The sequence below is a fragment of the Terrapene carolina genome, unplaced genomic scaffold, assembly GCF_002925995.2.
Source record: "Terrapene carolina triunguis isolate 2854851 unplaced genomic scaffold, T_m_triunguis-2.0 Scaffold838, whole genome shotgun sequence".
Lineage (NCBI taxonomy): Eukaryota > Metazoa > Chordata > Testudines > Emydidae > Terrapene > Terrapene triunguis.
In genome coordinates, this window is record NW_020665189.1 from 8,804,162 (window position 1) to 8,831,047 (window position 26,886).

Sequence of the window (26,886 nt, forward strand, 5' to 3'; positions counted from 1 at the left end):
GGGGGGAGAGAAAGAGGTCGTTTCAGTTTTCCCAATGGAAAAATCGAATTTTTTTGGCAAAGCTGAAATCTTCCTGTAGAACATTTTGGTTTTGCGAAAAGGCATTTTTTCACCAGAAAATCATTTAGATGAAAAATTTCCGACCAGCTCTATTAAAGATGCTTTGTTTTAAAAATCCTAAAGGCATACAGAACATCCTTGATCTAAGGCCAATATAGAGTACCAACAAACAAATATATTACAGTAAGGCAAATATAAAAGTCCAACATGAATAAGCTTTAAATAGTTAATAAGTTAGGGAAGGGAAGACTATTTGGCTATTAGGAGGATTTAGTAAGGAAGCTGCCCCTGGTTATTATAAGTGTTTCCAGTACACCTGTATTCAAAATACAAGAAAGAGCATTGCAAGATGAAACCGGGTGCAACATGTAGCTCCTAACAGCTGCTTTGCCTGACATTTTCAATTCCTGAGATGAGTAGATGAATTAATGAATGATATTCACTTGTTGTTGAAACAGAAAATATTAATTCATGCAATTTGTTTAATTCTCAAGTTCTTAAAGTTAACTTGAATCTCTGCCATCCTGTTGCAATGCATTCAGGAGTTAAAGACTGCCCTAGATGTGTATTTTGTTTAAAAAGAAACCCACAAAACACGGAAGAAGCAGAGCAGAAGAGCACATCTTTCACTTTGTGGGTCATTCTGACACCATATATTCTACACTACTCATTACCCATTTGACCTAGTTTAGAAGTTGTAATATCTGGATTTATGTAAGATGAGAGCAGGAAGAGAACCATAAGATATGAGAATCTCCCCTTGATTATAGCAGGAGCAGAATATGGCCCAAGACAGTGACATGATATAAGAACACACACTTAACTCCCACTCCAACCACACACTTGGAATATGATTTGGGGAGACTCCTTTTTTTTTTTTATTCCTTTCTGAATCTCTGTACTAAATGCCCTGCAATACAACCCTCATTATAACAAAGCATGCTCATAGCTCTTTCTGACATACTGTGCCACTGATTTATCAGCACTTGGCTTTATATACAACACCACCTTCCCCTCACCCCACAAGATTAATTTGTTCTGGGCAATTGCTATTAAAAAATACTAATCTCTCTCAAATCACAAATTATAATCATATCCAAATAACCCGATAATATATTTGCCAAGCACTTAAGAAGTCAATCATTTGAATGGATGCAGTATTACTTTTAAGGTCTGCAAGTGATGGTATCAATTCTGAATCGTTTAAATATTAGTTTACAAAATATTGCTTATAGCTTAATAGCATCATAGATGTAGCTTCACAAAGATATTGGCTCTAGACAGTAATTATATCCTCAGCCTAATGTTGTGGTTAATGGACATACACATTTCAATGATAATTGCAATGCCTGAACATGATAATGTGCCTTTATTAGCAGCTACAAAATAAAGCTGAGTTAGAGCCATTGCAGAACTGAACTATGATCGTTATTTATTTTGAAGATTGTTTGATTTTTATTAGAAAAGTATTCTCTCTAATAGCACAGAACTTTACAGAAACCAATGTTTTGATTATAAATATAGGATTAAATACTAATTATATAAATGTTCATACAGGTAGTGTCTGGTGTGAATAAATGGACTAAATGTTCACTTAAATGCATTATAAAGTAGAGATAAATGAATGTCTAAGATGTACATAAAAGCATATCTTAGCAGGATCCAAGTGTAAGTAGCAGGCTGCTAAATCTTCTGCTAAACGAGTACTAGCCCCCTTACAAAATATTATTTAATACATAAAGTGGAGACCATGACAAAACATGTCATGAAGTCTCATATGTTGCATAAAGTGTTTATTCAAAAGTTAGGAAATTCCAGAATTAAGGTTGCCCATTCAACCTTAATTTGACCTACCTGTATTCATGCATTTTGGTGTAGTCTTTAATTACATAATGTCATGTTACTTCCCCCCACCCCTGCAGAAGACCCCTGCCATCCCAGTACACAGACTGGATGGTGCTGAGGGAATGAATCTTGTTTGTGTAGTGAATAAGGCTGTTTGTCTGTAAGATGCTTGCCTCATTTGCATGAAGTTGGAAGATGTGTAGTAATGAGACAGGAAACTGCGGGAAGAAAAAGAATGTTCTTGTAGTTAAGGAAGCTGAATGCCATTCTGGAGAAGTGGATTTTATTCCTGGATCTGCCACCACAAACTTCCTATGTCCAATGACATAGAATTACTAATCCAATATTTGGTTAAAATCTGCATGGGAGTCACAGAGCGGGTAATGGGAGACCTTATCATAGGAGGTCACGAAAAATATAACATTTTGCACAAAAGGTTCAATAAAATTAAAATGATAAAAAATAGACACCCCTGTTATTGTTTCAGTGAAGAGTGCAGGATCCAAGTGTAAGTAGCAGGCTGCTAAATCTTCTGCTAAACGAGTACTAGCCTCCTTACAAAATATTATTTAATACATAAAGTGGAGACCATGACAAAACATGTCATGAAGTCTCATATGTTGCATAAGGTGTTTAGTTCACAGCTTTGGTTGCAGCTCAGAGAGGAAAGCAATTCAAGTATGTATTTAGGTTTCCAAGTGGGCTTGTACAACCCACGCCACTGTGTTTTCACTGCTATTTTTAGCCAGCCTATCTAGATTTAAGCTAGCATGAGTATTCCTACTTGAGCTGTAATCACACCTCTAATGCAATGTAGACATACCCTTTGTTTGATCTCAGTTCTCACTAAAGGGTGATTTAGAAAAATAGATCATTTACTAAAAAGGACAATAGCATGTTGTGCCATGTCAGCTTAGAAAGAAATAATAGGACAAATATGAGAAACACAGTTTTACATCCACTGATTTGAAACCACAGTGTGCAGTGTATTCTGGCTGCCTAGAGTATGAAAGTGTGGAGAATGTGGGAATTTTTTAACAAAAATGTGTGACTCAGTTTACCCACTCACATTGTATTGCTACCCACTTGGTGTGACAAAGTTAATTCCTCCCCTGGAGAAGGGAAGTAAGGCAAGACTCTCAGAGACCACGTCAACGCTACAGCACTGACAGGGAGCTAGTGGCACCACAGAGGCACAACTATAGCACTGGTACTATAGTGTAGAAGAGATTTTTCTGTCAGTGTAGGCAGTGGTTCTCAACCAGTGGTATGTGTACCCCTGGGGGTGCTCAGAAGTCTTCCAGGGGGTACTCAACTCATCTAGATCGGTGTTTCTCAACCTGGGGGTTGCAGCTCCCAGAGAGGTCACAAGTGCATGGCTGGCATTAGGGAGTGGCAAGCAGGGCAACTGACCAGGGTTCACGCCACAGGACCCTGTGAAGCTAAGTTACCTGTTTCAGCCCCACCACCTGGGGCCCGGGCTTCAGACAAGGCTCACAAGTGAAAAACAGATTCAAGTATCACACTGAAATGTAAGTACAATATTTATATTCCAGTCGATTTATTTGATAATTATATGGTAAAAATGAGAAAGCAAGCAATTTTTCAGTAATAGCATGCTGTGACACTTTTGTATATTTAGGTCTGATTTTGTAAGCACGTAGTTTTTAAATGAGGTGAAACTTGGGGGTACGCAAGACAAATCAGATTCCTAAAAGGGGATACAGTAGTGTGGAAAGATTGAGAACCACTGATGTAGGTAATCCACCTCTCCAACACCAGGGTTAGATCAGCACAGCTCTGGTGCTCATGGGTGTTAATTTTTCACATTCCCAAGCACTGTAGCCTTGTCGACCTAACTTTTAAGTCTAGGCCAGGCCAGAGTCATCTAGGCCTGTCTGAGCTGGTATCAAATGCACTATCAAGAACTGAATGGAGTCAACGCATCGGTGTGCCCTGGAGAGACAATGTAAAATCCAATGACCAGACATTAACTTTTAATGAGTAGGAAACAGGATCTCTCTGCAGGAGAAAGATTCAGGTTTTGTTGTAGAAGCCTTGAAATTTCTCATCCCACTTTGGTCCTTATATTTTTGCAAGTAAGATTTCCCTTCAAAGTCAGTGATAAATTTACAGATTTCAATTGCCCATCAATCAAAAATAACTTAAGACTGCACGTTTGCTCAAGTCAAACTTATTTATAACATCTTTCACCAGGAAGAAAGGCATATCAATCACATTAAATAGAGAGTGTACTTAAAATTTTGTGCCATATTTAAACTTTGTATTTTGAAACCTCAAAACCAGTTACTTCTTGGGTGGTTATATTTACAGTATTTTGCTCATGTTTAGGACTAAGGGTTTTGGAGAAAAGGGTAGCAAAACAATTGCATGGCTCACAGCTTTGGCATTTATTCCAGGCCACCTGACCTATTCAGTCTTTTCTACCTGTCAACACAACAGGCAGATTCTCCCTAGCTGATTCAGATGTTAAGAAAACACAGTTACTTCTGACATTACCCTCTTACACACAACTCACATATATGATCAGTGGGGTAGCAGAGACCCGGGCTTTGCCTATAAAGAGTAATAGGCTTGGACGGCCGCTCCTGAAGTCACCTCTCTCTCTCTCTCTCTCTCTCTCAGTATTAGGTGGGAGACTCTCCATTGACTTCATGAGCTTTGAAGCAAGCACTTTAAGAAAAGCATTCTGTTGCTGTGGAGTACAGTCTTGTTACCATGCTGTGGAAAATACTAAAGCCAAGATCTGTCCCTATGACATAAATGATTACTGTCTTCAATATACTTTCTTCCACATATTACTGAACATTACTCCAAATTAGAAATATTTCATCAGAATGCTTCTACTTTCTCCATAATTTCAATCCCCATGATCATTAACTAACAACATGTGCATGGCAATATCCTATTCTCTGATACAAGTTTTTTAATAACCAGAGTACTGTATATGTAAACTATAGCGTATTTTTGATAAGGAAGTCATGGCTTATCTCAGTTTTATCTACATAAAAAGAAATTGTTGCCTCCTCTTTCCATCTTTTGAAACTTTAATAATTCCATACCCCTACTCGAATGTATTACGGAGGTAAGTTGCACCCAGTTGTCATTATGATGCTTCCTTAACAAACTCTACATGTTAAACTCAAGTGAGAGGCATTTCATGCAATCTGAAAAATATTCAGTTCAATTAAAAATAATTGATGCATGGTGAAATAATTCTTCCCAAAGCTGCTGTAAAATCTTCAAAAAATAAAGCTACTTAATAATTTTCATCTCCTACAGGCTACAGAGAAGCATTATTGCATATTAAAAATTGGAGTGCCGTTTTCCCAGAGGTAAAAGAAAGTTATTAAAACAACCTATTTATTGTTGTTATAACTATCCATTTGTGCTACACAAAAAGTAACAATTTCAGTACATTAAAAGAAAAGCTAATTAAGGCATAATTAGTATTTTCTGTATTTTGATAATTAGGGGTTAGTTGGCTATTCCTTTTCAAATTTCTATTTGATGCACCCCGACAATATCTTTAATGAGCAACTAACACTATTGAATCCCTGATGGCTGAGGAGTTTAGTGACCACTACTACATTACTTCCATTTATCACTGCCTCTTTACCTATAAATTAAACTAGCCCTGTAGCTATGTTGATCTACTTTATAACAATTTCTTCATCCATATCAGCTGAATATGTATGGCATTAACCTCATTTACTAGTTGGGAAAAGCTGAATTAAAATGAGATCTAATTTCTAGTGCACAGCACAATTTCAAAACTGCCTGCTAATTTTCACCACCTGTCAGCACAGCAATCCTTTACTTTCTTGTAATGAAATAAAACAGTGTATATATTTTACAGCTCAGAAAAAGGGTCATCGCTCAAAAGTGTTAAGATATCATTAATCACGAAGACACTAAGGTCCCGATCCTGTTATGTAGCTTGCACAGGCCAATGGCTGCACCCACACAGAGTCCCAGTGAAGTCAATGGGGCTCCACACAGGCACAAGGATCCTACCGTGGGTGATGCTTTACAGGATCAGAGCCAAAAGTAGCCAAATTCTGTACGCGTATTTATTGTTCCTACCAGCTCTAATGTTAGCATGCCTGCAGAGAAGACAATCAAATAAATAATGAATGTAGAAAAGGGATATCAATGTAAGTCAATGTAACAGACGTTCTGCATTAGAGAATGAACCTGGCCCTAAATTCAAAAAGTGCCTAAATAATGTCAGAATATCCTTCTATTGTGCTTTTAGCAATTGCAAATTACATTTACCAAGGCTGAAAATTATCCTCAAATCAACATATTTTGTTCCTTTCTTCCCTTACAATATACTGTTGTTTAATTCTAACTCTCCTAATTTTTGTTTATTATGATGCAGCTCTATTTCTCAAAAGCTCATATTTTACATTTACAAGTTAAAAGATTGGAAAAGTATCTTAATATGAATGTAGTCCCAAATATTATTTAATAGCTTGACCTTCTTTATATTGGTTAGACAGACGAATAGATGGAATGTGACGGTATTATACATAATATACACCAGAAGATCTTCCCCCCCACCAAAAACAATAATTAGTTAACCCACTTCACAATCATGCCCCAATCTAGGAATAACTTTTACTGTGAATAACTAAAATACAATAATCTCTGCCATTTACCCTTCTCCATAGCTTCTATGCCCAAATGAGAATACTGGGCCAGCTGGCACAAATGGAGTAAAACTGTCCATGTCTCCCCAGCTGGGCATGGGAGCTTGCTCTTACTCTAGAATACTCTACCATTGCACCCCTCCATTTTAATCCACGGGGCATGAAGAAGCAAGGCAGGTCAGAACACACTACACCCCAGTATTCCTATAAGGTGCCACAGGACTCTTTGTTGCTTTTTACAGACCCAGACTAACACTGCTACCCCTCTGATACTAAACTGGAATGGTTTCCCAAGGGCGGGCCCTTGGGAACCATTGCCATTTAGTGTAGATTCGAACAGCCCCCAGACTGCTCTAATCTACACTGGGGTTAGGACAGAGCCAAGGAAAGACAATCAGCCTCCGTTACATTCTCAGGCTAAACCAAGAATCTGGCCCGTTGGATTTCAAATTTGAAACTTTTATTTTAAAATGGTTCGTACTGGAATGTGGAACTGAAAATGTTTTGCATTACAGATACTTTTGAAGCTGTCAGATACATACTTGCTAAACCTGATCATTTAAATTAGGAGCTAAAACTCACCCTCCTCAAGCATATCCACAAATAGGTAAAGAGGTAGACAAGCTCATTGGAGCTACTGGACCCAGTTCTGGTCTCCTCACAAAATTTGTGGAGTTCATACCCTGCAGGTCATCTACAGCCAGATTAATGGAACAGGTTTCTGGGCCAGCATGTGGGAGTTGTCTGTACATTTTAACCAGGGTACTCCCCTGCCTAACCACACAAGTCCTCAGGAAGACCACTCCTGATCCTAACAGGACTAATCTGTGATGGAGCTCTGTTAAGTGCCACAGCCAAATCAAAACACTTGCTCTTACTAATGCTGCTTCCACAAGGCTGCCCTCACCCAAAGGTGTAATAGGACACAATTCTGGCCTGAAGTGTTTTGGAAATCGCTGTAGAATGACCCAATCCTAAAAATATAATCCAAGGTTAAATGCTATTAAATAGCATCACATGCTGTACAAAGTAAAGATGACAAGTGCATAATTAAGGTAGACATAATCCTTAATCCATGGTGATGGGGGAGAAAAGGGAAATGGGGAGAGGGGAGGAAGACTAAAGATAGAGGCCACAAAACAACACAAATGATGGACAGTATTAGAGCCCTGATTCTGAATTCATTCAGCACCTTAACATTTTGAATTTAATTTCTTTTTAAAAAAATATATTAGGTTATAAAATACGTAAAACCACTAGAACCATCTAGTGAGTAAATCCCATCTCCACCTTCAAATCTAGTACATACTTACTACCATACTCAAAAAACAAAACCACAGAAGTTACAAAGGAGCTGACAGTTAAAAGGAGTCTTTTGTTTTTAAAAATACAGTTTGCTCAAGAGTGTTGTGGGGCATCTGAGTGTGTATGTACATATGTATGCTTTTAACTTTGTATACTAGAAACATAGCAACTCAGTCTATAAAAGGAAAAGGAAATTTAAGCCAAGAGTAACTTTTTATAACTTTACTGTAAACTTTAAATGTATGAGAAACTTAACAGTACATTGTTAGTAGTAATGATAGTTGCTATTACTTTGAGGTCAGGATATGCAAATACCACCAAGTTGACTTGGTTTAAGTGACCGCCATAACTTTTATCAAACCTATTAAGCGTATACATTTTATCAACTAAGTTGTACTCCCATTATTTATTATCCAGAAAAAAAAACAACCTCTCCAATGTGCTATATTCAGATTTACCCAGAGTAATATCAAGCCACAAACTGATGAGAACCAAAGAGCCCAGATCCAGTGAGATGTGTCTCCCGAAGCCATAATCGTCCAAACCAGCCCTCTTCCTATGACTACATTAAACATTCATTGCAGCTCTACCACTAGCAGCACTTCCCCAGGGCAGAAGTTCTCAAGCTGTGGTCCATGGACCAATGTCGACATGCTGAGTACTTGTTGGTGGCCTATGTAGCACTTACAGATTATCTTGTGCTGACCTGTTTCCTGCTACTAAACAGTATAAAAAGACAGCTGAAAATACACTCCTTACTTTCCTAATGTTACTCTTCCATTTAAACATTTTTTGTACTTGCTATAGGAAAGTAATATGAATATTGATGACAGGAGAGATCACCTGATAATCTCTCTATTAAATTGCAGTAAACATAATTAAAGAGTTTGAGAATGTCTGCTGTACAGTAAGTTTAAACTCCCTCTCAACTCACATGTGCACGTACACACATACCTCCCCACCCACCCAACACCAATCTGTGGAGAGGTAAAACTTCTTTCTAAACACAATACAGTGTATTGTGATGGATCACAATACAGTGATGGTTTCCTGTAGACCTAAGCATTCTGGGAAACACTACATCTACTGCTGGCTCCCAATACTTGTGACTGCATATCAACAATGCCCCTACAAAAGTAAATTTCAAAGGTGGAGGCGAAGTTTGCCAACCACTGACAATGGACCAGGAAAGCACTCCTGCCCATCACCCCTCCCCCCCATTCAAAGACCTGGTCATTTATCCCAAGCCCAAAAGGGAAATCAAGTGATTGAGGAAGTTTCAAATCTGCCAGTCAGGAGGAAGGAAATACCCCACCATCTCACTAGGATATCAATCCTCACCCCTCACATATACCAGAGTGCTACTTGGGGCATGTATCTGGCTAAAATGTATCTCCTAAATATCCTCAAAAACCATACTTTAGCAATACAACACATAATACATGTAGGAGAAAGGGTCATTTCCCTCTTGAGCGTGTATGTTATTTCCCTCAAATATTCATGAAGTTTCCCCTATCACTTACATTTTCTGAACAGGAAGAAATAATCACCTTAAATAATAACACCACAAAAATAAATGTACGTATTGGTCACAAGTTAAAAATATTGACATAAAACCCATTTAATAAATGAGTCAAATAATGAAACACAAAGTGTTCTGTAATAAATAAGACTTTGGTTGCTGAAATAATGGGCCAGATCCTCGTGTGAGGCTGATCTGCTAACAGATGGTTGGTGGCACAAACCTGGTTTAAAAAGTTCATGTCTGCACTGCTTTGATCCAAATGCTATTCTGTTCAGGGGCAGACCCCAAGCACCATGTTAGAACAGCTGTTGGTTGTCCAAAGAGTTGAAAACACAGCCTAAGATCAGCACAGCCCAGGGCAGTTCCAGACACACCTCTTTCCTGCTACACTAACAGCACCTATGTCAGCAATATGCCACCACAGGATTAGCCTTACAGTGGGGTTAGTCTGGTTAGGCCAGCTACATCAGCTTTAGGACAAAAATACACCAGTAGTGCTGCTCTATACCATACCAGAGAATATGGCCCAATAGCACTTAGAAACATATTACATATGTTAATGTGTACAACTCAGAAAGATTATGTCCTAGTACATTACTCTTACATTGACAATATAGTAGCACCCGCTCAGTGGCACCGCAAATATGTAGTGGCACCACGGGAACAGCCTTCGAGGCTTTTTCAGTTTACTTAGAAATAAAACTCTCGAGGACCATTTAATGAACAATAGACCGTAGGCAATGAATTTGCTGAATTATTTTCATTGTTTTTCCTACCATCTCTGTATTTGATGTTATTCTTAATTGCCATAGGAGGTTTTGGATAAAATATTTTTTAAAATGTAGCTCCAAATTTACACCAACAAGCCAAAAGAAACTTTGCTGCATTACACTAACTGTAGAACAAGTCTTGTAATTAAGTTAGATTACTCAATTTTCTCTAATCACTGCTTGTTTCTAAGTATATGAACATAAGATCAAATTTAACAATGTTCACATAAAACTATTTCAAACTATCTCAATATGGCTGAAATATGCAGAATATCCATTATCTGTGCTGTAAATAAAACTTTGTACAACAATCTGAACCATCGTGAATATTTATATAAATGGATATTAACTTGGCCAATTGATATATATATGTTTTTCTGCTTCCAAGAGTGAATCCTTTTATTGCATATTTGTAGCTACCTGCCAGCAATATGCAGTACCAGAGGATTTACAACTGCGAGGATAGAATGCCATCTGCTGCTACAAATGCCGCTACAGCAAGAAAAAACAATAAAAAGATAGCACAAGTTCTGCTTTCTATTTTTCTGATACATGTAAAATATCAAATAAATATACTTTGTGATAGTTTTTAAAAATACACCAACTTCAATGGGGCTCTACACACAGGATTCCACACATATGGAGCTAATTGCAAGAACAGGCATGCAACTTCTATCGATAACAGAAAAATCAGGGGTCAGACCCACACACAGAGAGGACCCAACATGCACAAGTCTGACTTTGAGTACTTGGGTACAGTCCTCATAATGGAAAATTCTGGATCAAACCTCTTCCTTTATCAGGTGTTAGTGCAGGAGGGGAGTGATAGGCCTCAAAACATTACAGTGGTGAGGCCAATAAGACTCCACTCATGCAAGGAGTCAAATTAAAAACGTTTTTGCTATTTAGTAACATTTTAATCAACAGTTAACGATTTAAACTTTCATATGAATGGCAGTTGTGACAGTAATCTTAAGACTTCTCAGCCAGTAAAATACACGGATTACCATAATAAATTTCATGTGCCTCATGTTATGGTTTAGTGTGTAAGAACTCAAGCTTTACATTCTTCTTTTGACAGGGAAGCCCCAGGCATTTGAGTGTTAATACTTCATTTTACTCAGACCCAAATTCTTCCCCCAGTTGTACATCAGCACTGTCCCTATACCAGAATGATAATGGAAGGCACAGCTTCTGCTGGATTGGCTGGGAGAGGGTGCTAAAAAAAACATGACAGTCTGGTACAGCATACTATACTCCATCATGCATTAACAGGTCATTTCCACCCAGCACCAGCCCAGACAGCAAGAGCCCACACACAATAAGGAGAATTAGGACATCAATATATTTATTTACCACCTGACAAAAATCAGATATTATTGGTCAGAATGATTATGACACAATCTTGCTTCCACTGAATTTCAGTCAATGGGAGTTTTGTCAGATTTGAGCAGGAGCAGAATCTGTTATTGTAATATTATAAAGTAATGTGTCATATTTGAAAAACACAAATGAGCTTTGGCAATTGAAGCAACACTTACGTTTCTGTGAAAAAGTAATTCAGCATATTATAAAACTTTATTTTTTAATATCAAAGTAAGGAGCCATTCAATAACCCTAAAGTATGATTCAAACCAAAAGGGATAAAATAATTCTTTGGTTTGGGACTGTTCACCAGAAAGCATGGGTACAATAAGTAAAAAAAAAAAAAAAATCTTAGTCACTGTCAAAAGTCTTGCTAAAGATTTGCTTGGGGCTCAAACAAAATTCCTTCAATCTTTTTCAAGATCAACTGATCCTGTCTTACTGATGCTCTCTTTATAACATCTATATTATGACTGTCCCCTACAGTTAAGGTGAATTAACTGCTGCTTCTTCCAAGAATGCATCTTACTTTTCCCTCTTCCTTCCCTATTTAAAATGCAGAAAAGCCAAGTAATGTGAGAAATACAGTGGAAACTGCATAAATGAGTAATTGTCAAAAGAAAAGAACTATTAAAAGAATAAATCTTGTGTACCCAGATGTGAAATATAACACAATATAGCAGAACCCAGTTAAATGTTTGAAATAAAAAATTGAAATGCAAAGTAACCTAAAACTGTTAAATTAATACAACTGTTAAAAATATTAACTCTCTGTATGCCAAACCTTGAAATATACAAGGTGGTAAATCTTCTCAAACTATATAAAATTAATAAATTAAATATCTATAAGCTTAATATCCATCAGATAATGTCTTCAGTTTTCACTCCGGCACAACTTTTTACACATACACTTAAGATATATTAGTAATCCATTTCCTACACAGATTTCTTCATTTTAATTACACAAATCTTGTTTGCTGCAAAGACTTACCTTTGAGGTGCGCTGAAGCTGGTCCCCCACATATGTTTTACGGAATTGATCCAAAAACCAGAGAATCGCAAGTTCTACTTTTTCATTACTAGACCGTGGTAACTGGGCATCCATCAAGGATATCAGCTGAAAAACTCTTAATGCCAAGGGAAAACATTCTCAGGAGGAATTTTCAAAGACACAAACAATATTCTGACAGCTAATTTCTCATGGGTCCATCAGCCATTATTTATTTGTCTAAGCTAGTGTTTGCTACTTTTCTTCCTTGCATTTCCTTCTTTTATAAACTACTAAAATGACCACCACTCACAGCTGCACATCAACACCATGCTTCTTGCTAAACTATGCTCTGTCACTTGAAATACATTTTTATACTTCTGTCAACTTGCAAAATGCTCTTTTTCTTAGTACAGCATTTATATAATGAAAGCATTAGCTACTACAGCTAAGAAGCATCAGAACTCAAAATGCAAATACAAAGTAAATTACTTTAAGGGTAAAGAACTGTTTGCGTTTAATGGAAAATGATGAAAAACGTTCTATTTAGAAAACAATCTTGTTTATGCCGTATGTGATATATTATCTGTCTCCCGTTTCCCCCATTCTTTACTACTTAGGTTTGCATGAAAATTGTGTTTTTGGGCCAGATCCTCAGCTGATGTCTGTGTGCGTACCTGTATTGATTTCAGAGTAGCTATTTTAATTTACACTAAAGATCTGGGCCTTTGTTTCTAAAGTGTGACAGCTCTTGCTTCTCATTTTCCTCCTCCTTCTGTTCATACTTAATTCTTAAAATACTAAATCTCTGACAATTTATTTGGTTGCTCTGAAAATTACTATGACTTTTTTCTAATTCTGAAATATGCAATATCTGGATTAGAAGCGAGACACACAAATTCTGTGTTTTAAAATACCTCTCACATTTAATAATACAGTAGAACATCAATAATGATGCAGAGTCCAAGGCAGATTAGTGAAGCCTGAAATGAGGATGTAAATACAGGCATCATTAGCCAATTCTAAGTGTGTAAGTCCCTTTTTCAAGTGTGCTGGTGTAAAGCCAGGGAAAGTGAGACTCCCCTATTTATCACAGAGAATGTGGTATCCACAATAACCTCTCCCCCAGCCTTAAAAGTGGCCTCGAATTCTGAGTATTTGACTTCAAATGTCTATTGCGTAATTTTCAAAGGTGCTGAGCATCTGCAGTTGCCACTGAATTCCTTACTTGCAAACTCATGTGATGTGATTAAAATAAAGGAAGCAATGCAAGAAACGGACAAATGATAAAACTAACAATTAGCAAAACTACCATTTTAAGTCCATGTACATAATAAATAATAACTACCTTTTTAAGTCTATATACATAACAAATGGTAGGTGCAGGTGCTCAGCCACAATCATCCAAAGTTGGACACTCAAAAACTGGGGCACAGAAAATGAGAGGGCAATTTTGAAATTCTAGCCCTAAGTGACTTACTGCCTGGCCACTCAGATCAGGATGAAAACACTACATCCTGGGATCTAGAACCACACCACCATACTGAAAGATGAAGGAACACGGTTGCAATTGGCTCAAATTCACACAAATTAAGTAAAGCCCTTGAGTTTGTGGCAGATGACAATGCATCCAACAACTGAGCAAAGTTTGGGCACCTCTTGTTTACCAATAGATGTTAAAAAACACATAATCCCTGTTTTGGTTTGTTTTAACAATACACTTACCGACAGGATAATTCTCCATCCATGGCATCATGTTCATCTGTACTGGTGTAAGTTAATCTTCCTCCTACAACAGTACCAACAAGATATACCAGCCACGCCAGACGTCCTAACATTAAAAAGAAAGAAAAACCCTCTAATAAGCAACTACATTAGCAGAGTATAGTTCTGTAAGACATATGACTGTGGAAGAGTCTGCAAGAATAGTGGTGGAAGCGTCATCCATTAAGACATTTTAAAGTGGAGTGGACAAACCAATCAAAATTATACACTTAGGAACAATCGAGCACTGACAAGTGAAAAGGCCAAATTTGAGGGTTTCTTCCTCTTTAAAAAAAATCTTAACTATAAACATGAACATAGGCATTAGACTAGAGAAGACCAGACTTCCATATTGTTTAGTATCCTCTCTCTGACAGAACCCAGTACCAATTGCTCGGAGGAAGGAGGAGCTCTATCCAGACTATCAGTATGACTCAGCAATGTCCAATTTATTAGCGGCCTGCAGAACCTATCCACAGGATATGTCAACAGTGGTAGCAATTCCATAGTTAAAGTTGTAATTTGCTTTCCATTTTAAGAGGATGAGGTGCTAAACACACCTCAGTTTTAACTCTCCCTTCTATCTGAACGCTCTCACATCTGGTCTTTAACCATAAGAATTGTTGGTTTTGTTTTTTTCTTTATGGAAGTTAGTTCAGGCTAGGAAAACGAAAGATTTTTTTTGCTTTTTGACAAGACTTCTATTTTTTCCTAGCATTTCACCTCAAATACCGCTTAGTCTAGAAACTCAAATTTGTTTTATTAATGTAAGTTTTTAAAGGTTGTGGAGTTCATTTGGGAGTTATTCTCAATAATTATTTTAACTTTAGGGATTCTATGAGGTTGCTTCAGGATTTATAAGCTTCAGGTCTGGCAAAATTTATGAATTCCACAGGCACAGCCTGCATAGTTTGTTACCGCTCATTCAAATAAGGAATTAAAAAACTTCAGAGTCACTCTTGGTAGTTTATAAGTTCTCTAGTTCTGAGCCAATGAAATTAGAAGTTTTGCAGACACAGGGCAAAGCCTGTATGCCCTTAGAGTTAGATATTTCCTGTTCCAGAAAATTAGTAGCTTTCCATCATGTAGTTTTCAAGGGCCGTAGGCACTGCCATCAGAACTGAAAAGTTTTGAAAGTACATCTTATCCATTAAAAGCTTTGCAGGCCCATTTTGCCAATCTTGTAAGCTATGTGATTGCCACTTCAGAGCTTACAGGGTCTTCAGGTACAACCCAACCATTAGACTATCTGTAGGGTCAATATGTAAATTTTGCAAGATCCATACCTACTGCCCTTGTGCTTACAAAGTCTGTATGCACTGCCAATGGGGCTTAGACAGTATGCAGACTGTAAGCTCCATGCTGATAAGTATGGGATCTTCAGGACTGTTACAGTACTAGCCCTGTAGATCTTGAAAGAGTTTTTATACCTGCAGATCATGTAAACTGTGTATCCCAGAAACTCAGGAAATCCAATGCCATGTGGAATAAATTAGGACAGTTTAAATTTCTCCCAGGTAGTTTAACTACAAGACCCTGATCTTCAATAATGGTACCTATTTAGACCAAGATAGCCCCAGCTAAATTATTTGCATTTAACCATGAGCCCTAGTAACTGGGAATACCCTCTACCGGGAAAAAAGGTATAGTGGTATTAAAATAGTATTTTCCCTGATCTAAGAGATTAATTGTAAGAGATTTATCAGATTGTTAGAGCTTCCAGTTGCACATTAACATGTCCCCTCAACTACAATGCTATTCCTGGCCTGTATCTTCACTAGGAAAAAAGTTGTACTGCTAACTCAAGTTAACTAACTCAAAGTAGAATCCTAGTGAAGACAAGGTAGTTTACACATGAGTTAAGGCTATGGCGGAGCATATTCTTTAATTCCACCAGCTAACTTATGTGAAAACCAGAAACTGCCTTGTCTTCACTAGGATTTTACCTCGAGTTATGAACAGGCCTGTTTTTCCTAGTGAAGACAAGGCCTTGGAGACTTAGATTTGACCAAAACATGTTTCAATATTGAATGCCAAGGAAAACCTAGATACATGAACACAGCAATATTTTCCTTTTAAACAACATACTAATGGTCACATACTGTCCTTCATGACATTTCTCTGCAGAGACTGAGGGCAAAATATTATATTTTATCTTAAAGGAACAGGTAAAATATGAGAGAGAGAGAGAGAGAGAGAGAGAGAATGACAGACAGACAGTCTTTTCAGATTTGTTTGTTCTGTCTTTCTGGAAGGCTCCTAAATCTCTTCATGACTAAACACATTACCCAAAAGTATGCATGTATAGAGAAAAATTATTCTAAGAAATGTATAATAGAGATTTTGATATATGTATAGCATGTTCTAATTTGCAAAAATGTTAGTGTTTAAAGTTTGTTTCACATTCTTTGCTGAATTCTTCATTTGTATACAACACTAAGCTTCATTTAATTTCCCCCAAGTTTTACAGTGACACATTCTGAAAGTATAGAACTGAAGGGCAATGAATTTTCGCTGCCCAGGCCCATTCAGCTAAATCTTTCTGAGGTACACACCTATGCCTTAAAGGTCGGATCCTAATTTCTCACATTGGTGTAAATCAGGGATAACTCCATTTCAATTAGTGGCGTTACTCTGATGTAAACAATAACAAAATCAGGCCCTGCATTTAAACCCTGTGATAATAATGAAATGGGAAGAACACAAGCAATGATAAAATAGACACTAAAATGTACCACAGAATGCAAATAAGGGGGACATGATTTTCAATACAAGTATTTATAACAGAGCATTCTGATCTATATTTTAACTATCTTGCAAAAACTTTTGCAATAGAATTTGAAATCACCAGCAGATAAAGCTTAGTGATACATACGCTAATATTTACTTTTACTTTTAAGGCACAAAGGAACATTAATAAACAATTTTACAGTTTTGGAGAGACGTTGATGACACCTACTTTAAAATTCATTAGATATCTGAGACCTTCACTGGGCCATTTCCTCAGCCCCATCACTTCTTCGCAATTCCCCATTTCTGCCCCTCCAATACAGAGTTTCCTCAAAATTCTTTGGTCAAGGAAATGGTGGTTTGCCCCACACCCCCAAGATAAGAAAGCATGGAGGCACTGTCTCTCTTCACTTATCTTTAATCCCTAGCCTTACATGTTCTTTCATACAATGCAGCCAGATAGTAGCTGCCCTTGGAGCCCCATCATCTGTACCCCAACCCTCATCCCCTCCCCATGTGCCTATCCTGGACCTTCCAATATGTCCTCTGTGAACTTGAGGAAAGATGTGATGTGATGGATTCAGATGACCTCAGACCCACTGGCAGAGGGGACCTCTGACTGAAGACCACAGGGGGAATGATTCTTTGCAAAGATTTTGCAGTATGTACCTAAACAATCTGGAGTAACAGTATCAAATGTCAGTATCTTTTTCTATTTCAATAAATTATAAAATTAACTCCTCACACTAAGTCAAACATGTAGTTTTGAAATAAGTGTTATTTTTGTGATTCTGTCACAGGCTGATTTGGCACTCATTGAGCAGTATACAGGAGGTACTGGGTGAAATTCTACAATCTGACATACAGGAGGTCAGACTAATGGTCTCTTCTCGCCTTAAAATCTATGAGATTTGCTGTGATGGTTGTGGAAACATTTAAATTAAAAAGGAGAACTATTAACCTGTTAAGGCACTTACACCTAGCCAATGTCTAAAAATATATAATCTGAGAGAACATCCCCTGGATTCTAGATAATCTGTTTTTTAAAAAGCTATGTGGTATCATACATTGACCAACTGTATTGTATGTAATTATACAGAACATTAGTGAATCAATGAAGGAGGTGTCTATTAATCACCTATGGGGACAACTGTGTTCCAAAGACTGTGAAATACTTGCTGAACTCATCACTGATGGCATGGGGCTAATGCACAGCCAGAGAAAGATGATTACAAAAGCAAGCTAATTCAAGGGAGCAGCAAAAAAATAAGATGTTTGCCAAATGGCCAAACATTGCAATGAAAAATATTTTATTTACAAGTTTCTAAGAACGATGAAGGTAAAATACGCACTGCACGAGAGCCCCTCTCTAGGAAGGCAGCATGACCCGCTGTTTGAACATGAGACCAGCTATTTGAACAAGAAGCTCCTTAGCACTAAACTCAGCTCTTTTTGGACTCTTTGGGTATGTCTACACTGCAACTAGACCTACCCTAAGTGAGACTTTAAACAAGTAGCTTACGTCAAAATTTTCAGCAGTGAACACTGATTTTGGGTGCCTGATACACCTCCAGCCTAATTTTCTTATGTGCTGCACACTGCTGAAGTAAATAGGCACTTCAGTTGAACAGCAACACTGAAAAAATAGAATCAGACATTTGACATCTCAAATTGCACATGCAACAACTGAGGCAACCATAATTACTGAATGCTTTCGAAAATTTGGCCTTAATTTTTCTGTCTCAATTTACTCATCTGTTTTTTTTTTTAAAAAAGAGAGAATGCCTACCTATTTCACAGGAGTGTTATGAGAATTTGAATATAATTCTATTATAAATTATTTATTGTTATTATTAAGAAGGGTTCCAGAGAGTATTGAGACCATCCCAATAACTTACTAGATTTGTGGTTCTCAAGAAGCCTCTCCACACCAAAAAAAAAAAAAAAGACCCCACTGCCAAATAAAAAAGACACACCCAGGCACAAAAATATTCCGCAATTACACAACATATAGCAGCCAATTTTAAGTGGGGCAGGGATTACCCAATCTAGAAGCAGCAGCACCAGAGGACTGCATAGCTAAAATGACCAAATCAACAGCAGGTGCTCCAGTGACTTGAAAGGCTTAAGCCACCCAATAAAGAGTGGCCATTTCAAAAGACTGCAGCAAACAGCAGCTGCTTTTCAGAGCTGCATGGTTCGAACAGCAGAGCCACTATTTTGAACCACACACTCTTGTCAACAATTTGTATTTAAACATAAAACTAGTTACTCTGACACTTATGGAAGTAGCTCAGATTTAAACAAAGGCTATTTTTCTGATGACTCTTTCTCTCCAGTCTCATTTGTGGAAAGCAGAATTTCAACTCTTAACACAGAACCAGTTTACCATTACAGTTTTCCCTGTTCCTCTCTACTTCAACTATATGAAATGTTCAGGGCACTTGCTTTTGCAGCTGCTTAGCTAGACTACATTTTTTTCTTTGGCAAAATAATTATTGCTGTAATAATCTGTAATTATGGTTTATAACAGCAATAATCCCAAAGAAATCAGTCATTACCATAGATCACAAGTAATCGTTAACTACTGTTAATGACCCATTTCTTGGGGATTATTGTTTTAGTAAACTATGACCGCATCACCATCGATACAGAGAGCAAGACAATATAATAAAATGAGATCTTAATATAATATTAACTTATTTTGTAACATTAAAAGCCATTAAACATCTAAATTAAAGTATGTATAACTAAGGGATATAACATTTATTGTTCAGCATGAACAGAAGTGTTTAGTTTGCAGAAAAGAAACTGAATTCTTCTGCAAGGAGCAATACAGAATTAAACTGCACCAAACTTTCTCTTATGCCCAAGTATCGACCTATGGAACCTTCCTGCGTTACTGTAACTGACCATTCCCCTTTGACTCTATGCGTAGAAGAATCCAATAACAGCAGTGAAGTACAGACTGCAGCTGGAGAACAGAAAACTGCCTTTCAGTGCAAGTTTGCTAATGGACCACAAAGGGGAAGTGACAGGTGCATACAGGGAAGGGAAGTAAGAGAAAGAGTCAGACCACCTGAATTATATAAGTTAGAATAAAATGGCCCCCACATTTAACTCCGCATTTTCAATATGTCAACAAAAAGCAGCAGTATGAATGGCAATATCCGATCCAAAATATTTCATCTGTAAAAGAACAGCTGTATTGGGGGGAAAAAACTCAATTCAGTCATATAAAGATACAATAACTATAAAACAGCTACACTAGGAAAGAGTTAGTCATTTACATGATCAAGTTAAACAAGGCACAGATAGGAATAATTAATCTATGTAATAACATTACATAGGACAGAATATTGTACAATTTACATACATTATCTCTTTATAGCTAAGTTGCTTTTCCAATACTAGTAATTAATCCTCACAAAACTCAGAGGGAAGTAAGGATAATTAGTGTATTTATTTTACAGATGGGGCAGCCAAATCAGAGAAGTTAAGGCCTACATTTTCAAAAGTGGCTGTCAAGTTTCGGTCCCTCAGTTTTCAGGTATCCAACTTGAGAAATGTAAAGCCTGGTTTTCAGAAGTGATGGGTTCTCACAGCTCCCACTGCCTTCTAACTGGGTTAGAACTCAAGAGTTACCACTTTCCAGACATGTACTCAGACCACCTGATCACACTTCCTTCTCATACACAGATGGATAATTTTGCATCATTTCAAGTCCACATAACAGAGAACAATGCAGTCTCAATCATAAATGAAATAAATACTAACCTTCTTGGACTGTGATTTCTAGTGGATTCCTACTAGAAGAATGCAATAGCTTTTGGTAGTTTTGTGCATTTTGGTCAAACAACTGTACAAGAAGTGCACAGGTCTTTTCATATTCACACCTGCTGACTGTGCAGAGTTGCTCCAGCTGCTGAAATACAGTAGCTGTATCATCCAGAGGATCTTCCAGACCATCTCTGCAATACACATAAAATAGGGGTTACTTACTAAAAACTATTGTTCTTTAAGAGTTGCCTCTGTGCATTCACATCCGTGATAACTAGCATCTCCAGCATCAAGCTACAGGACTGTATAACGAAGTTGTGTCCTCTGGTCAGTCCATTAGCATTCTCATGCTGGAATGTCATCATTGTCTTAAACTATATAATCTATATAAAGGATCATACACACCCCAACCACCTCCATCCTTCTCCCGAGCCTACAGAGTCCTGAAATACAACGAACTCAGAGGCAGAGGGGAAAGGCAGATGAGCAATGTGAATGCACAGAGATAACTCTTGAAGAAAAATGGTTACTAGTAAATAATCCCGCTTTCTTCTTCAAGGGCCTCAATGCATTTCCACTTATGAGAAAGTAGCAAGTAGTGCTCCTATTAGAGGATTGTGAACAAGACATTCTAGGCAAAAATGGGCTATGATAATGCCTTACAAAACTGAGCATTAGATCCCAATGCCAAGTCCAACGAATAATGCTTAATGAAAGAATAAGCAGAACTCCATATTGCTGCTTTGCAAGTCTCTACAATAGCAGTCTCAGACAGCTACAGAGGCAGCTCTGGCCCTAGCAGAATACATCTTTAAGCCAAGAGATACTGTTTATTTGGCTAAGGAGTAACAAAGCTCAACATCTAAGCACAGAAGCCTGGGTAGCCTGGGAACTGAGGAACAAAACAGGAAGGGAGATATAATGGGACAGATGAAAATTTGACACCACCGCAGATATAAAGCTGGGGTGAGGTCTCAAAATGACTTCTTTATGTAACGCTATAATGGGTGCAGAGGCCATAAATGAAAAAAAAAAAACACCCTTGCCATTGAGAAAGGAGGTCAGGGCATAACGGAAGCTGAACCAACAGTTCTCTGGACAGAACAGCGTGCCAGTACTGCCACAGCCACATTTGTGCTAGCAATATGATGTTGACTCTGTCCTCTCTGATTTTCCTTATGACTCTGGGTATCTAAGGAAGGCTATGAAAGGACTGCTCCAATTCAGCAGCAATGCATCCGATAAAGATTTCTTATCTCTGTGACCATTGGTGCCAGTAGAGGACACTGGGCATTCGTGGTTGATTATACCTGAATAATAATGAGGATACTACCTCATTTAGGGACCATTCATGTTGGTTGTAAGATTTCCTGCTGAGGATGTCTGCCTGTATGTTCTCCTTCCCCACTGTTAGATGTACAGCTAGTGGGTGTGCCAAGAGTGATGTCAAAACAGGTAAGCAGTCTCCACAGCGGACATGCATCAGTAGAGGAGACAATGCCTCCTTTTCTTTTTCTCCTTAGGCTCCTTTCACAGATCAGAATGCTTCCTCCTCTTTTCTCTTCCCTGGAACAGGATCATGAGGAGATCTGGAAGCCTGTCTCTCAATAGTGATGTTGACTAGTGCTGACTGGGAGGGCACTGAGGAAATTTTTGGTGCCAACAAAGACTGCAGTGCCAGAGCAGTCCTGTTTGGATGGAGCATGCAGCACTGGACAGTATCAACCAGGAGACTCAGCCCAAGTAAGCATTTGCCTCAGGAAGGTCAATCTGAGGCCTGATAATGAGGAGAGCAATGAAGCTGGGGCAGCAAAATTCATCTCAGATCTTTTTACAGAAGACCTCAGCAAAGAGATGAACCTCAAAACTCCCAAAGGAATGTTAGGATAGTCCAAGGAAGCCAAGTGCATCTGCCGTATTAACTTTCTGTTCCTCCTCATCTGAGGAGAGATAGTACAGCAAGCTGTCTCTTGGGAGACTATGAGCCTGTCCCAGGCACAGTAGGCACCATACATGTTCATCTGTCTCTGGAAAGATGGTTGAGCAGGTGGCACATCTTTTCAACCCCATACGGAGTTCAGGACCTGACACAGCCTAGGGGATAATCCAAGGCAAGTGGCCCCGTCTATTCTAACTTTAATAAGACTGACTGACTGACTCACTATAAAAAGATAGGCTAACATGCTTGCAGACTTGAGAAGTAGTTTCACTTAGGTCTTGCAGCAAAGGAACTGAGATGGCTGAGGTAGTGATCTTCCTCATACAGACTGACATGATGACAACATCCTAGCATGAGAGCTCTACTGCACCCCACAGGAGACAAAGCTTAATTATACAGTTTCACAGCTTGACACTAGAAGAACTAGATCCTGCAAGTGGGAATGCATAGAGACCCCTGAAGAAGTATTAAACATTTTTAGCCATTCAAAACACATTTTTTCTTTGGGTGTTTTATTTGCTGTGATCGTATGGTAAATTTGTCTAAAATATAAAAGGGATTTTGGCTATAAACCATCAAGTCAGTAAATAAAATTACTAGCTGCGACAATAAGCATAAATCTATGTAGCAAATGAAGGTAGTACTCACTTAAACGTGTACTGCAAAGCAAAAATAATACAGAATCAGCACAGATTTGTACCTCATTAACCAAGCTGTCATGGCATTTAGTACAGAAATACGTTAACCAACCCTTTTATTCAATTTTTTTAAAAGTACAGTTATTCTCTGAAAAGTGACTATAGAAAACATGTACTGGTGTTTCATTTTTTTGTGAGTGAGAGAGTTAGTTATGGATAGAATGCACTCAGTTTATGAGTAAAAGGTTTTTTTGCCTAACTGCAAGCCCTGCAAAGTAAAGCGGCCTTCCTTCCAGTTCACACATCAACAACAAAAGAGATTCTGCAAGTGGAACTTAGTTAGCAATTTTGTTGATGATATGTGAAATGGAATAGAATCCACCTCACTCTCTCCTAGCTGTATTGGCCCTGTGGAGAACAGAGGAATAAATATATATATATTTTAAAAACAGCTCATAGCTTATTTTTTGTACTAAAATGAGCAACTACAACTTCGAATACAACAGGGATCAGATGTGCTGAGTAAAAAGGGACTTCTTTACAGTCCTTTTTCAAAGCAGAATCACACTTTAAAATAATTCTGCCACCTCATCTTGTGCTACTCTCTCCTACCCTTTCATTAACAGGTGGGATTCCTTTTGCTGCCTTCCTTTGCTGATGTAGTGAGGGACCCTAGGAAACTCCTGCTCTGATGGCATAAATGGCAGAAGAGGCTCAGCATCAAAAATATTTTAGATATTGGATTATAACGGGCAAGGATCTTTTTATAAAATAAGGGGGCTCTGGAAAAAAAAGCAACTTGAACTCAAGTTTTATTTTTGCTTTTGCTTTTAAGACACTGGGCCAAATTCTGATCTCACAACAGTGTAAAACAGGAGTGATTACTAACATCAATGAATATAATTTAATGTAACTGACGTGAGAAAAATGCCATTACGTTTTATTGATTTTAAAACAAAAGCACCACAGAAAGAACAATGTACCAGCTTATCAGTGCTCTAAAACTGCAAAGCTCTATTTATACTGAAGAAGGTTTACCTTATAACTACAGGAACAGATTCCAGTCTCGAAGTAATGTATGCTTTTGTGATCTCTGGTGCATATGTATCTAAGAGGTGTGGTTCTGTTGATTTCACAAAAGGTACCGATGCTACCATTCTCTGCCACAGAGTTAGCAGATAGTGAACACTGTTTGGAGCAAACTCCCAGTGCTACAAAGAAACAAATGTAATTTTAATTAGAGCATATCTTATCCCAGTGTGAAAATTTATGAACATACAAATCTTATCTTTACTACTAGTATTATTTACGTTTAGGAAGTGCTCGAATACCCCAATCAGAATCAAGGCCCCACTGAATTATACTAGACCAGGGGTGGCCAAACAGCAGCTCGTGAGCCGCATCTGGCTGTTTTTACAGTTAAAGTGCAGCTTGTGGACACTCCTCCCCCCATTCTCTGCCTACCAGACTTGGGGGGGGGAGGGCCCTCAGGGCTTCTGCCTAGCAGCGGGATGGTGCATCTAGGAGCTTCTGTGTGAGACGACCGGTGCCTGCTGAGAGTGTGGGGGGGGGACAATTTAAAGGTTCCCCCCACAACAGCTGGTGTCACACCCCTTCTTACCCTCAGCGGGCCCTCCCTGCAGCTCCCAGGTGTTAACTCCTTGTGAAGAGGCAGATGCAAAGAATTGGGAGCTGCAGGGAGGGCCGCTGCTTTAGCTCCTCTGTCTCTCCCCAGGGCCACAGCTTCCAGCTTGCTGGCTCTAACAGCTGCTGTACAGGGAGAGGGCCAGTGGCACCATGTGATCAAACTCTGGCAAAAATCTGGCGGGGGGCATCTGACCCCTGTGCCTCCTCCCACGCATCACCTCTGGCTTCTATCTAGCAGGGAAGGGTCTTGGGGCGCACCTGCCAGGGCTCAGGGCTTCAGCGGGAGCAGGGCTGAAGCCCTGAGACCCCTCTCCCCACATGACTGAAGCCCCGAGCCCCGTCAGGCGCCTCCCGGGGGCTCTCAAACATCTGAAGATTGTCATATGTAGCTCAGAGAGTCAATAATTTTGGCCACCCCTGTACTAGACACTTTAGCACAAACACATAGGAAGACGTGAGCCCAGGGCTGAAGAGTTTACCAAGTTACATTACTGCCAAACGTGGAACAAAGTACATTTTCAAGTAAAATAACATCAGCTGAATACAAACCGAGCCCCAAAACAAAACAAAAAAATCCCAAAAACCAAATCCCACATCTGTCAAGGATTTAAGGCTGTATATATCCTTACCTGTAAACTAGTAATAGTGAAATTGGCTATCAATCGGATAACCTCTGAGTAATCCTTCACCATTACTAGTTCTCCCAACTGGTAGTTTGTCTTTAGTCGAGCCAAAAAACGACAGAATTCATGGTAGTTACCTGGATCAGATAAACCCTAAAATTATACAAGAAACAAAGTTTTTTAAAATCACCAGACTAACCTAATATGCTCACAGCAACTGAATGAACTGACTCTTTGGGCAGTAGGAAAAAGAGGACAGGGATCCTTTAAGGGTCCCTACGGTATTTGGGTGACGATAGGGAGAAAGAGGGGGACACATTTCCCTCAGTGGAGCCAAGGGGGGTACAGGAAGTGGCTGGACCAGGGACGGTCACTCACCCCCATATGCACCAGGGAAGGAACAGGGTATTTATACCCATGCATTCCAGAAAGAATTCTCTTGCTCTCTCTCAATCCCTGATTAGCAACACCCACCTTCCCACTCATGGGATCAGAGCAGAACCAGATTTTATGATCAGTTGTGGGCTTGTGCTAGCCCCTTTTTCATTTGGTGCTGGGAAGGAATTTTTTCTTCACTGCCAGATTAGCTGGGGCAGAGTGGAGTGTTTTAGCCTTCCCCACAGCAAGTCAGCTCATGAGATAGGTAAGGTGGTTAGGTCAAGATGTCACAACTAAATAAGCAGCAAGTGTGGCCAGTGTCGAGTGCAGGTACTCATTACAGAGGGGATAAACAGGAGTTGGAAGTGGATTTAAGGAGGCATCTTCTAAGGGAAGCTGGAGAAAGGGAGGTTGGGACTTGTAATGTCTGGTATAGCAGGAAAACAACCCTTCCCCCCCACCCCCATTTTTCAGTCCCCCTTAACCTTCACATGAGGGGAAGGCAGTGGGGTCCCAGCTACAGGCTGGCTGGGACCGGGTTGGGAAGAAGGGCTGACGGCAGCCCTCCCAAATAACTGGAAACAATTAAGGAAAGAATGATGACCAGCACTGTACAATTTATTGCCAGGTATTTCCAGATACGTTGTGTGAATAAAAGGTGCAGACTAATTAAACCACCTCCACTGCCTCTTGTCTTTATTCCTACATGGCCAAGACAAGGGCATAACGCCTCTTCAAACATTGTTAATTTAACAGATGACAGCTTTGTTGTGCATAGCTTATTTTGTACGAACCGTGTCCCAAAATGATTTCTGGTTAAGAAAGGAGGAGAAGGATGTAAGTTTAAAGAAAG

At 38.8% G+C, this 26,886-nt stretch overlaps 1 protein-coding gene across 1 annotated transcript in view; it reads right to left on the reverse strand.

Moving 5' to 3' along the window:
• RANBP17 (RAN binding protein 17) overlaps window positions 1-26,886 on the reverse strand; it is a 258,082-nt gene that overhangs the window by 197,697 nt on the left and 33,499 nt on the right. Inside the window, exons 10-14 of the mRNA XM_026660855.2 lie at window positions 25,662-25,808; window positions 24,424-24,596; window positions 20,806-20,999; window positions 14,260-14,365; window positions 12,538-12,673 (exon numbers count right to left, since the gene is read on the reverse strand). Coding sequence (XP_026516640.1) covers window positions 12,538-12,673; window positions 14,260-14,365; window positions 20,806-20,999; window positions 24,424-24,596; window positions 25,662-25,808 — 756 coding nt within the window. The remainder of the gene's footprint in view (window positions 1-12,537; window positions 12,674-14,259; window positions 14,366-20,805; window positions 21,000-24,423; window positions 24,597-25,661; window positions 25,809-26,886) is intronic.